General features: G+C 42.7%; 1 protein-coding gene across 4 annotated transcripts in view; it reads left to right on the forward strand.

Annotated features, from left to right (window-relative positions):
- The window catches only part of LOC127572597 (UDP-glucuronosyltransferase 2A1-like), a 117,994-nt gene extending 106,536 nt beyond the window's left edge, over positions 1 to 11,458 (forward strand). For all 4 annotated transcript variants that reach the window (XM_052020030.1, XM_052020033.1, XM_052020031.1 and 1 more), the window contains 2 exons: positions 3,621 to 3,840; positions 8,860 to 11,458. In XM_052020030.1, coding sequence (XP_051875990.1) covers positions 3,621 to 3,840; positions 8,860 to 9,139 — 500 coding nt within the window. In that variant the 3' untranslated portion in view covers positions 9,140 to 11,458. The remainder of the gene's footprint in view (positions 1 to 3,620; positions 3,841 to 8,859) is intronic.
- The last annotated feature ends 2,856 nt before the right edge of the window (positions 11,459 to 14,314 follow it).

The raw sequence follows: 14,314 nt of genomic DNA on the forward strand, positions 1-14,314 counted from the left end.
ACACACTGCCTGATAGGATGGTAGAAGCAGAGTCATTGACAGCATTTAAGTGTCTGGATGAGCACTTGAACTGCCTCAGCATGGACGGCTATTGACCAAGTGCTGGAAAATGGGATTAATACAGATGGGTGTCCACCAGTCAACTTGTATGTGGTGAGCTGAATGGCCTGTTTCACACTGTATGACTCAAGCACTCCCCTTAGATAGTGTCATAAGATCTTTTCTGCACATGAGGGAGTGAACCAGGTTTCAATCAGTTGGCCTGAGGATGGCATCTCCAACACCAGCACCTTACTGGTGTGTCAGCCTAGTGTCTCTGCTCAAGACTTGGGAATGGGGCTTGAACCCACAATGTTCTGACTCGAGATGCACTTGGTTCTCCTTTAAGCTGCAAGTTAGCTTGCAAATTGCTATGTCTCACTGAAATGTGGCTTACACCTGCTTCACCTGACTGTGCCATTCAACCTGAGGGCTTCTCAATTCATCGAATGAACTGTACAGTGTCTTCAGGCCAAGTTAAAGGTGGAAAGGTCTGCTTAATAACTTGTGGTGCTCAGACATGACAGTCCTGGTGAGCTCCTGCTCGCCCGTCCTGGAATATCTAACAGTGAAGTGTTGACCATTCTACCTGCCAAGGGAGTTCACTTCAGCTATCCTGATGGCAGTCTACATCCCACCTGATGGCAGTCTACATCCCACCAGAGACGGACATGAAGCCTGCACTCAATGAGCTATACTCCCTGGTCAACAACCTTGAGACAGGATACCCCGAGGCCCTCTTCATTATCGCAGGTGACTTCAACTAGGCCAATCTCAAGAGTGTGTTACCGAAATGCTACCAGCACATCTCCTGCTCCACCTGGGGTGCCAACACCCTTGACCACTGCTATACAATGATCAAAGGTGCCTTCCGAGCCACCCCTCACCCTCACTTTGGGAAATCAGACCACCAGGCTCTGCTCCTTCTCCCTGCATACAAACAGAAACTGAAACAGGAGGATCTGGTATGGAGAGTTGTGCAGTTCTGGTCTGAGGAAGCAGATGAGCTCCTACAGGACTGCTTTGAGACAGTGGACTGGTCCATGTTCAGACTCAGCTGCCAGCCTTGAGTATGCCACCACCATCACAGACTTTATCAGCAAGTGTGTTGGGGACTGTGTACCAAAGAAAACAATATGGGTGTTCCCAAACAGGAAACCATGGAAGAACCGGGAGATCCACTCCCTACTGAAGTTGAGGACTACTGCACACAAATCTGATGATCCTGATCTGTACAAGAAATCGAGATATGACCTTCAGAAAGTTATCAGAAATGCCTAGAGGCAACACCCAGACCAGCTGTCAGTTATGGCAGGGCTTACATGCCATAATAGGCTACAAGATGAAGACGGGCTGCACAGTTAACAACAGCGCATCCCTCCCTAATGAACTTAATGCATTCTATGTGTGTTTTGAACAGAAGGGAAGTGGATTGTCACCACCCACCCTGACAGCCTCCAATACAACTGAACCCATGGTCACCGTTGAGGACATAAGATCAGTCTTCTGGAGACTGAACACGAGGAAAGCATCTGGCCCAGATGGTGTCCCTGGCCATGTGCTCAGATCTTGTGCTGATCAGCTGGCAGAAGTATTTGCAGACATATTCAACCTCTCCCTGCTTCAATCTCAGGTTCCCGCCTGTTTTAAGATGACCACTATCATCCCAGTACCGAAGAAAAGCAAAGTAACATGCCTCAAAGACTACTGACCATTTGGCTCTGACATCCACCATCATGAAGTGCTTTGAGAGGCTGGTCATGGCACGCATCAATTCCAGCCTCCCAGACAATCTCAACCTACTGCAATTTGCCTATTGCCAAAACAAGGCTACAGTGGGTGCCATCTCCCTGGCCCTACACTCAGCTCTGGAGCATCTGGATAGTAAAGACACCTACGTTAGACTATTTGTTTGTTGACTACAGCTCTGCCTTCAATACAATAATCCCAAGCAAGCTTGTCACCAAACTCCAAGATCTAGGACTCAACACCTCCCTCTGTTACTGGATCCTTGACTTTCTAACAAACAGACCTCAGTGAGGATAGGCAGCAATACCTCCGGCACAATTATTCTCAACACTGGTGCCCCACAAGGCTGCATCCTCAGCCCTCTACTCTACTCCCTATACACTGACGACTATGTGGCCAGATTCTGCTGTAACTCCATCTGCAAGTTTGCAGATAATACCACCGTTGTAGGCCGTATCTCAAATAACAATGAGTCAGAGTATGGGAAGGAGAGAGCGAGCTTAGTGGCATGGTGTCATGACAACAACCTTTCCCTCCATGTCAACAAAAGAATTCAGGAAAGGGGGCGGTGTACATGCACCTGTCTACATCAACGGTGCTGAGGTCGAGAGGATTGAGAGCTTCAACTTCCTGGGAGTGAACATCACCAATAGCCTGACCTGGTCAAATCTCGTAGATGCCACGGCCAAGAAAGCTCACCAGTGCCTCTACTTCCTCACGAGGCTAAAGAAATTCAGTTTGTCCCCTTTGACACTCACCAATTTTTATCGATGCACCACAGAAAGCATCCTATCTGGATACATCACGGCTTGGTACTGCAACTGCTCTGCCCAGGACCGCAAGAAACTGCGGAGAGTTGTGGAGGCAGCCCAGTGAGTAACGGACACCAGCCTCCCTTCCTTGGACTCTGTCTTTACCTCTCGCTGCCTTGGCGAAGCAGCCAACATAATCAAAGACCCCACCCACCCAGGTCATTCTCTCTTCTTTCCTCTTCCATCAGGTAGAAGATACAGGAGCCTGAAGGCACGTGCCATCAGGCTCAAGGATGGCTTCTACCCTACTGTGATAAGACTATTGAATGGTTCCCTTGTATGATAAGATGGACTCTGACCTTGAATCTACCTTGTTGTGACCTTGCAGCTTATTGCACTGCACTTTCTCTGTAGCTGTGACATTTTACTCTGTACTGTTATTGTTTTTACCTGCACTACATCAATGGACTCTGTACTAACTCAATGTAACTGCACTGTGTAATGAATTGACCTGTATGATTGGTATGCAAGACAAGTTTTTCACTGTACCTTGGTACAAGTGACAATAATATACCAATACCAGTGTATCATGAGTGTGGTGGTCTTGTAGGTTTATTACTGGACTAGTGACAATAGTTCTGAACCACTGTAGGTTTTCTATGTTTCTAGAATTAAGAGATTGATCCCACCATGGCAGCTGGGGAATTCAAACTTAATTGATTAAATAAAAAAAATCTGGAATTTAAACAAAATACAGTCGAAGCTGTAGTTTTCCCCAAGCTATAGATTGTTGTAAAGTTTCATCTGGCCCATTCAGTGGGGAAGTTGCCTCCTTCCCTGGGCAGGCCTGTACGTTACACCAGACCCAACAACATGAACACTGCTTAACTTCCATCACAGTTTCAGGGGCAATTAGGGACAGCCAGTAAATGCTGACGTTGCCGGTGATGTCTACACTCATGAACAAATAAGTAAAACAAGTGCTGTATTATAATTTTGAACATTCATCCTATCAACAGTCTATCAATTCAGATGCTGTGGAGGGTCAATTCATAATTTTTATTTTCTATAAATTTGCAGGGCATCCCAAAACCAGAGCATTCATCACTCATGGTGGTACCAATGGGATATATGAAGCTATCTATCATGGGGTGCCCATGGTTGGCATTCCTCTGTTTGCAGATCAGCCTGATAACTTGGCTCACATGAAGGGAAAGGGAGTGGCTGTGGTCCTTAACTTTGCCACATTACGTGCACAGGATTTGGTTGATGCTCTCAACACTGTGATCAATGACACAAGGTAAGAATAAAGCATTAAGAGGAAGCAGATGAAACTGACACGTAGAACGTAGTGCATTGGCCTACCTCGCGTAAAATTGTGCAAGGGTACAGCGTCTTCACTTTGCACAATATAACACTGACCAGAAACAAGAGTAGGCTATATAGTCCTTCAAACCCTGTGGATCTTTGAACTGAATCTGTCCAATATCATGAAACAAGCAGCACTCTCATTTTCTCCAGTGTTCAGTAGTCATTTATGGAGTTAAGTCCTCTGCACCCATAATTGTGGTGGATATTTGTGATTTGGAGAAGTATGCTCCTTTTAGTGTAACATTGCCAACACCATTTAATATCTGAATAATATGAATATTAGTTGCAGTAAGATTGACTGGAGAATGTCAGTCAATCTGATCTCAATTTCTGATGTGTTTCATTTTGATTATAATGTGGCACAATCTGGCACTCCAACAAGGCATTAGAAAACTGAGAAAGATTGAAAGAACTTGACATTGCAGTAGGGAGCTCTTCTGAAATGTGAATTAAAATATTGGAGCTAGTTTTATCTGAGATGCAGTTTGCATTGTTACTTTAGTGTGGTCAGAGGGAATTTGTTAACTTTTACACCTACAATCAATTAAACTATCCAGAGGACTATTACTCCTCTACAAACAAAAATCATTAAATTGCAATACGAAGAGAACAAGATTAGCCTACACCAATAAACATTAACCTTGCTTCAATTATTGTCATTAAGATGGAAAATAATGTTTAAGCCCCATTTAGGTTATGAAAAGGGCATTCAATCCATCAAGTCTGTTCCTTTCCTCACTAGTGCAATCCAAACCTAGTTCCACTGAATCATTGTTTTCATGTTATCATATATTTAATACATCTGAAAATGTGCCTCAGCTTCAATAGTGCCATGTGGCAAACCATTCCAGCTTCCAACAATTTTATACCAAGATAAATTCCTTTTCAGTTCCCACCTCACTATCTTGGTGACTATTTACATAATTACCTGCAATTGATTTACAACCACCAGAAATAACCTCTTGGAATTAATCCCAAAATTCTCATGGGATTCTAAAATCCAATAAATCTCTCCTAAACCTTCCCTAATCCAGTGGAAATAGTCTTTGTATCTCTAGGCAACCACTTTGCTGAGCACCTGCGCTCCATCTGGAGCTCCTGGTTGCCCGCCATTTCAATTTCCCTCCCCATTCCCACACCAGCCTGTCTATCGTCGGCCTCTTCCACTGTCAGGGTGAGCTAAATGCAAACTAGAGGAACAGTACTTCATATTCCTCCTGGGTCGTCTGCAATCCAGCGGCATAAACATTGAATTCTCCAATATCAGGTAACCTGCTCCCCCTCTATCCCTTTTCTCTCTACTCCTGATCTACCCAGTTCCTTCTACACCCACCCACCTCCCCACAGCACCCCATCACCCTGTTTCTTTCTCCTCCTCCACCTGCCCATCACCCACACACCCCTCCAACTAGGTCCCCTCCCCACTTTTCCCATCTGCCCTCCCCACCTCTGTTATTTGGTTCCATGCTCCCCCTTCCTTTCCTATCGGATTCCATCATCTGCAGCCCTCTGCTTCCACCCGTCACTGAACTTATTTCTACTTTCCCCTCCTCACCTGGATCCACCAGTCGCTTGCCAGTTCTTGCTCCACCCCTTCCCTCACCTCTTTATACTGGCGATCTCCCTGTCTTTCAGTCCAGATGAATGGTCTCAACCTGAAATGTCAACTGTCCATTTCCCTCCACAGATGCTGTCTGACCTGCTGAGTTCCTCTGGCATCTTGTGTGTTGCTCTGTATCTCAAGGGTCTCTTCATAATTCAAGTTTGTCATCACTGGTATCATTCTGATGAATCAATGCTGTATGCTCAGTAATGTCCTCCAATAATGGGGTACCCTGAAATACAATCAATACTCCAACTGAGATCTATCCCTTGCCTTGTACAGATTTATAATTATCGCTTTGTCCCTTTTACTCCGTTCTATAAAATTCAAGAAATCCAGAGAAATATTTGATCTGGTGTATTAGGTTTGAAGTTCCGAGGGAGAATTTAAACCAATAGTATCGACTATCCTCCCATCGGTCCAAATTCTCAATTTTTTTTTGATTGTCAAACAATCATTTGTTTTAACCATTCATTCTTCAGGATGTGGGAATGACTGGCAGGGCCAATGTCCATCGCTAATTATGGACACATGAATCAGGAGGAGGGGTCAGTCACTTGGCTCTTCAAGTCTGCTCCTCCATTTAAAAAGATTATGGCTGATCTGACTGTTACCTCAACTTGACATTCCTGACTTCCTGGGATAACCTTTCACTTTATTTATTTATTAAAAATCTGTCTAAATTGCCTCAAAAACATTCAAAGCTTTTGTACCAAAGACTCAGAACCTTTTGAGAGAAAAAAGAAATTCACCCCGTTTGTCTTCAGTGGCTAATCACCCCTCAGGATCTTGTGTGTCAGTCAGCCCCCTTTCAGTCTAAACTTCAACAGGTACAAGTCTAGCTGGTCTAAACTTTCCTCGTAATTCTACCTGCCTATTCCAGATATTAGTCTAATAAGTATCCTCTGAACTTGCTTCCAGTGCATTAACCTCTTTATATAAAGAGACGGAAATGGTACACGGTTCTCCAGTGATGGTTTCACCAATTCTCCATATATTGAGGCATAACCTCCCTACTTTTGTACTCAATTCCCCTTGCAGTAAATGGTAACATCCTGAAAGTCAGCACTGAGCTGTGGCGCTCAAGGCTGTGCCCTGGGCTGGCATAGCTGGGACAGGCAGTAACTGCTCCTTGTGTTAACAGACCACCCAAATTTCACAGTCTCCCTCATTAGCTCCTCTTGGATATAATGGAAGATGTTATCTCCCTCTGTTTGGTGGAAAGCCTTTTAAGATAAGACATTCACTGCAGAATATCCAGTCTCTGACCTGTTCTCATAGCCACAATATACAGTGGCTGGTCCATTTGAATTTCTGATCAATTGTATCCCTCAGAACTTGTTCATTTGAAGAGAAGTTGCAAATAGAAGAGAACATTGTGTGTTCATCTAATAAATATCCCCAATTCCTGACCTTTTGCCAGAAGGAAGATCATTGTTTTAGCAGCTGATGATGTTTGGGTCTTGGACACTATCTTAAGAAACTTCAATTGTGTTGTCCTGGAACTGAGATGTCTGGTCCCACAATGCACTGTCATCTACTGTGTGATATGTGACCCCAACCATTGGGAATGGTTTCCTCTTGATGCCCTTTAACTTCAATTTTACCAGAAGTATTTGGTGCTACATTCAGTCAAATGTTGCCTTAATGTCAAAGACGGTAACTCTTGCCTTGGGAGGATGGGGCAGAATTGATGAGAATGTGGGGAGAACAAAAAATTAATGTAGGATTAGTGTAAATGTGCAGTTGCTGGTTGTCACGGTCTCAGTAGGCTTAGCACCACTTCAGCTCTTTCGTCCACATAATGAGGTCTGCAGTGAAGTGGGGAAGCCCAAACTTGGCATCAACGAACAGGTTTTTGGGGAGTTAGTGCCATTTGATAGCACTGTTGATGACACAAGCTATCACTTTGTTAATTAAGAGACGGCTGCTTGGGTCGTAATCAGCTGGATTGGATTTAGAGTCATAAAGACATACATCATGCAAACAGATCTGCTGAGCTGCCCCTTGTGTCAAGATCACGCTGCAAGCTTTGATAGCCTTCCTCGCCATCCACTCCACTACGCCCCCAGTCTTGATGACATCCGTAAATTTGCCGATCCAGTTTACCACATTATCATCTAAATCATTAATATAGATGACAGACAACAATGGACCCAGCACCGATCCCTGCGGCACACCACTAGTCACAGGCCTCCAGTCATAGAGGAAATCATCTATTACCACTCTCTGGCTTCTCCCATTAAGCTAATGTTGAATCCAATTGAAAACTTCATCCTGATTGCCAAGTGACTTAACCTTCTGGAGCAGCCTCCCATGCGGGACTTTGTTAAAGGCCTTGCTAAAGTCCATGTAGACAACGTCCACCACCTTTCCTTCATCAGCCTTATAACCTCCTCAAAAAAACTCTATATGATTGATTGGACATGACCTACCATGCACAAAGGGTGACTATGTAGGTGCAGGCACGGTAGTGTAGCGGTTAGCATAACTCTATTACAGCACCAGCGACCCAGGTTCAATTCTGGCCACTGTCTGTAAGGAGTTTGTACGTTCTCCGTGTGTCTGCGTGGGTTTCTTCTGAGTGCTCCAGTTTCCTCCCACATTCCAAAGATGTGTGTGTTAGGAAGTTGTGGGCATGCCATACAGGCGCCAGAAGCGTGGCGACACTTGCAGGCTGCCCCCAGAATACTCTTCACTGTGTGTTTCGATATACATGTGACAATAAAGATCTCTGTTAATCAGGACCTGTCTATCCAAATACTTATATATCCGAAGAATGTTTTAAAGATCTCTGCCAGGGCCCCTGCAATTTCTGCAGTAGCCTCCCAAAAGGTCCGAGGGGACACCTTGTCAGGCCCTGGGGATTTATCCAGTTTCATTTGCCTCAAGACAACCAGTACCTCCTCTTCTGTAATCTGGATACTGTCTATGATCTCATTACTCTTTTGCCTCAGTTCTATAGTCTCTGTGTCTGTCTCCAGAGTAAATACAGATGCAAAAAAATCATTTAAGATCTCCCCCATCTCTTTCCGCTCCACGCATAGATGACCACGCTGATCTTCAAGAGGACCAATTTTGTCCTTTGCTACCTGTTGCTCTTAATATAGTTATAGAAACCCTGAGGATCCTCTTTCACCCTGTCTGCCAGAGCAACCTCATGTCCTCTTTTTCTTCCCCTCCTGATTTCTCTCTTAAGTGTTCTCTTGCAGTTCTTATACTCCTCAAGCACATCATTTGATCCTAACTGCCTGTAGCTGAAATGGAAGTTGATACATGGACACTATGATCAAAAGAAACAAAATAAAGAGAAAACAGTAAAATGAACTACTTTTCTTCCCTTAGATATAAAGAAAACGTAATGAAGTTGTCTAGAATTCAGCATGACCAACCAATGAGCTCATTGGAAAGATCTGTGTTCTGGATTGAGTTTGTAATGCGACATGGAGGAGCTAAACATTTGCGACCTGCAGCACACAATCTGTCATGGTATCAGTATCATTGCCTAGATGTGCTGGCATTCCTTGGTGCCTGTTTAGCAGCTTTCATATTTCTCCTCATAAAATGTTTGTTTTGCTGCAGAAAATGCAAGCTTATGAAGGTTCAGAAAGATAAAACTCAGTAATAGCTTAAAATGCATAGGATCGCCTTGAAATTTATAACATTGTGGTTATGTTGGAATTTCTATGATTATGGCTTTAAATTATACTCTGCTTCATGTTTCTGTCACAATAGACTAAGGAGAAATTCACTTGCATTTCATGATCGTGTTTCTTGGCAATGATTTAACTTTGTTATATAATTGGCAAATTATGCAACTTCAAGCTATGCTTAAAGACCGCTGGACTTTGAAACCATTTCTCATTAAGAATTATTCTTGTGATCTGGGGTGTCATTTACAGGGACAATTATCTGTTGTGGGGAAAATGTTTTGATCTCTAATCAAGAGAGAAAGAGCTAGTCATTCAGAGCACCTTAATCAAACAAAGTCAATGTGGTTTTATGAAAGGTAAATCATGTTTGACAAATTTCTACAGTAATAACCAGAATGAATAAAAGGGAACATGCTGATGGAGTGTATGTGGATTTTCAGCAGGTATTTGACAAGTTCCCACATAAAAGGTTGGTGTACAAGATAAGAGCTCATGGTATTGGGGGGAGTGTCTTATCATGGATTGAGGATTGCTTATTGCATAGAAGGCAGAGAGTCAAAATAACAGGTCTTTTCCAGGGTAATTGGTTTATTATTGTCACATTTACTAAGGTAAAGTGAAAAACTTTGACTGGAGCAAGAAAGGAAAGGACCGGAAAGGCATAGAGGGATAATCCCATTTGCCTGATGGAATTAGCATAGACAAGCATCACGGCTGGCATGGACAAGGTGGGTCAAAAGGGCAGATGCTATGACTCTATGAAAGCAGATGGCCCATTGGCTTATATTGCAAAGTGATTGGAGTTTAGAAAAAGGAAAGCAATTTTACAAGAATACAGGGTGTTGGTAGGCCACACCTAGAGTACTGTACGGAGTTATTGAGAAAGGATATACTGATATTGGAGGAAGTCCAAAAGAGATTTGTGGGCTAATTCCTGGGTGAGAAGGTTGTCCTATCACACATGGCTAAAGATCTATATTCTCAAGAGTTTAGAAGAACAAGGTGCGATCTTCCTGAAACATATAGGATCCTTAGGGGAATGAAGAGGAGACGTTGAGATGTTTCCGCTGGGGGGAATGAAGGGGAGACGTTGAGATGTTTCCACTGGGGGGGGAATGACAAATGAGGGGAAATAGTTACAAGATTATGTGGATGCTATTTAAAACTTGTGTGGCAACTTCTCACAGATGGTGGTTAATCTCTAGAGTTCTCTACCCTGAAAGATTATGGAGCTGGATCATGGAGGATATTTAAAGAGGAAGTAAATATATTTTTTGAAAGATCAGGGAATTGAGGGCTGTGGGGAACCAGCAAAAGAGGAGTTAAGGTCTGGAGCAGATCAGTCACAGTTGGGTTGGTGGGGGAGGGGGCAGGTTTCAGGGGTCCACTCCTGCTCCTATTTTGTTCTGTTTTTGTGCTTGGGTTGCCATTTATTGTCCACCTTTATTGGCCATAAGAAGATGCTGATGGGCTATCTGGTGCAGTTACTCTTGTGGTGCCATCAAATAGGGAGTTTCACGACTTTAACCAAGCAATGTTGAAAGAACAGTAATATATGTCCAAGTTCATGCGGTGATGTTTCCAGCCAGAGAAACTTTCATGTTTTTATAGAGATAAATCAATTTTAAAACATTTCAATTTCATCTATTAATTTGTAGATATATATTTGTACACATGAGCAAAGAAGAGTAATGTAAGATGCATGTTCTATGCTGAAATGCTTTAAATAATAATGATGTGGCAAACTTGACATCCAAGCAGATCAAATTATTGGATAAAATTTTTTCAGGGTAGAAATTTCAGTCAGGAGATTCCCAACTGTGTATTTTCCTGGCACCTGCTTGTGTCGCAGTTTTGTAAGTAGAGCAATTACCAAAAAATTTAACTTTGGGCATTTTTGTTCCACTAAATAGGTGCTCCACACACCAATAATGCCAATTGCAAAGTCACCAAAAAAAAATCATGAAATCTTGCCACCTTTACTTTTAAGAAATCATTATCACAGCTTGTTGTTCTTTAAGACTGTTAAAACCTGACCTGCATATTTAATGGGCAGCAGTTCCTTTTGAGACATTCACATGCTGATCTGTGAGTAAACTGCCCCCTCCCTACTAAGAAGTGGACTCAATCACTCTGGTTGCAGGTGGTCCTACACAGCAGCATTGGATCCACACATAGAGGTCTGAGGTCTGTGAGCTGGGGTTACAGTGAGCTGCTGGCGTGGATTTACTTTATATGAAAATTAAGGGGATGATTTTTTTCTTCACAAATAAAAATGACGTACTGTGAAAGAGGTTGTTTTAATTCATTCATGTTTCCCTACTTTAAGCATTGCCACTCATTTTATTGTGAGTTACTTATGAACGTTAAAAGTTGTGACCTTTTGAATCAACAACAGAAATTGAATCATCAAAATGAGCTCCTGCATTGATGGTATCATCACATGGAAAGTCCAAAGGGGAATGACAATGGCAGTAGGGTGAATCATATAGGAAGTGCCTGGTCTCCTTCATTGATTCAAGTAGAAGGTAAATTATTCACTCTACGAACCCCAGGAGAGTTAGGCAATATCTGCTGGTAATCCTTCTTGCACACAAAAGTACAAGAAGGAGCAGAATAAAAGGAACAGTTTGGCCATTTTCAGCACTAGCTAAAGCTTTCTAGAAAGTATTACCTCTCGCTCTCTCACAGGAACATAAGGAATAGGAGCAGGACGAGGCCATCTGGCCCATCAAGCCTGCTCCACCATTCAATATGATCATGGCTGATCTGGCCGTGGACTCGGATTCACCTACCTGCCTTTTCCCCATAACCCTTAATTCCCCTACAATGCAAAAATCTATTTAACTGTGTCTTAAATATATTTAATGAGGCAGCCTCTACTGCTTCCCTGAGCAGAGAATTCCACAGATTCACTACTCTCTGGGAAAAGCAGTTTCTCCTCATCTCTGTCCTAAATCTATTCCCCCAAATCTTGAGGCTATGTCCCCTAGTTCTAGTCTCACCTACCAGTGGAAACAACCTTCCTGCTCTATCTTATCTATCCCTTTCATAATTTTTAATGTTTCTATAAGATCCCCTCTCATTCTTCTGAATTCCAACGAGTATAGTCCCAGGTGACTCAATCTCTCCTCACAGGCTAACCTTTGAGAAGGAGGATGAGAGGGGACTTGATAGAGGTGTACAAGATGATAAGAGGCATAGATCGAGTGGACAGTCAGAGACTTTTTCCCAAGGTGACAATGGCTAACATGAGGGGACATAATTTTAAGGTGATTGGAGGAAGGTATAAAAGGGATGTCAGCGGTAAGTTTTTTACACAGAGAGTGGTGGGTGCCTGGAATGCACTGCCAGCAGAGGTTGTGGAGGCAGATACGTTAGGGACATTTAAGAGACTTAGATAGACACATGAATGATAGAAAAATAGGGGGCTATGTGGGAGGGAAGGGTTAGATAGATCTTAGAGCAGGATAAAATGTCAGCACAACATTGTGGGTTGAAAGGCCTGTACTGTGCTGCCCTGTACTTTGGAGTTTGGGATTACTGTTGCCCTGCTGCAAAAATAAACATTGAAGAAAGATTTCTTTCTAATAGAGTCATACAGCGCAGAAAACAGGTCTGTTGGCCCATCTGGTCCATGCCGACCAAGTTGCCTCACTTTTCTTATTCCATTTGCCTGTGTTTGGCCCATATCCCCCTAAAACTTTCCTATCCATGTAACTGTCCAAATATTTTTTAAATGTCATAATTATATGCACCTCTACCATTTTCTCTGGCAGTTCATTCTATATGAAGAAGTTGCCCCTCAGGTCCCTTTTAAATCTCCACCCTCCACCCCCCCCCCCCACTTTAAACCTGTGCCCTCTAGTTTTAGACTCTCCTACCCAGAGAAAAAATCTGTGACCATTCACGTAAGGTAGATGGTGCCGGGGCGTGGCGACTCATTGCAAGCTGCTCTCTGCAGATCAACTCATTACTTCTATAATCGTTCTATTCTTTTAAATTTAAATTCTATGTCACTAAGTATACACTTTACTCTGCATTCTGTTGTTGTTTTTACCCTGTACTACCTCAGTGCACTGTGTAATGAGTTGATCTGTACAAACGGTATGCACAACAAGTTTTTCACTGTACCTTGGTACAAGTGACGAAAATAAACCAATTCCAATACCAACACCTTATCTATGCCCCTCACGATTTTATGAATCTTTATAAAAATTTTTTACAATAATTTTATAATTCAAAGTCAATTTTTTGTCATATGCACAGGTACATGTATTGGCACATTGTTTCAATGGTGAAGAATGCATGATACATTGGTGATCTGACAATGCATGATAAATTGTGGTGATGTTCTCAGTGACCACAGGGAGTGAACCAGGGGCATAGACACTCATTGTGTGATGTCTTTGACAGCTGCTGGCAGGTTCGACACTGTGATGGTTGACTGAAAATCTGGAAAGTGCTACAAATTTCTTATTGTTACAAGGTGAAGCTTAACTTGCAAAGGCAAAACTTCTTTGACATGCTATGGTACATGTGCCTCTGTTTGTAATACTGGGTGAGCAAAGCCTACTGGTGGTGGCACAGATGAAGAACATTCTTTATTTTCAAGCCTATAAGAAATGGCAGAAGTCTGGCAATTGCACCTCTAATGAGGAATATTAATACACATGTCCAGTGAGGAGGATGATGGGGGTGGAGAGAGTATTAGATGGTGAGGGATTAGAGTTCTTATCTGCAACTATATCAGCTCATTGGAGTTCCGATATGGGAATTTGCCCTACCCTAGAAGAAATGGGGCATAATTTTAATAGAGAAACCACTTTTAGGTGATGTTATCAGTAAGTCCAAGCACTTTAATCATGAGGGAAGTGTGGGGTCAGTGGTAGGACTTGTAAATGAGCCCTAGGAGTGAAATCTGCAGTCTTCCACCTTGTTTGCAAAGTGTGAGTGGCAATCAGTATCTGGGCACTTTGCCCCTTGCTGCCATGTTGAATTTGAGGCTGCAGTTATACAATTTGATTGATGAACTTGTTCAACTTTGTAATGGTTTCTTTACCTGTGCAGACAATCACACTTCTGCTTAAAAAATAGTGACTGAAATGTTTCCCAATATTTATCATGTTTACTGGTCTATATTGAAT

This window comes from Pristis pectinata, chromosome 7 (genome assembly GCF_009764475.1).
Source record: "Pristis pectinata isolate sPriPec2 chromosome 7, sPriPec2.1.pri, whole genome shotgun sequence".
NCBI classification, from domain to species: Eukaryota; Metazoa; Chordata; class Chondrichthyes; order Rhinopristiformes; family Pristidae; genus Pristis; species Pristis pectinata.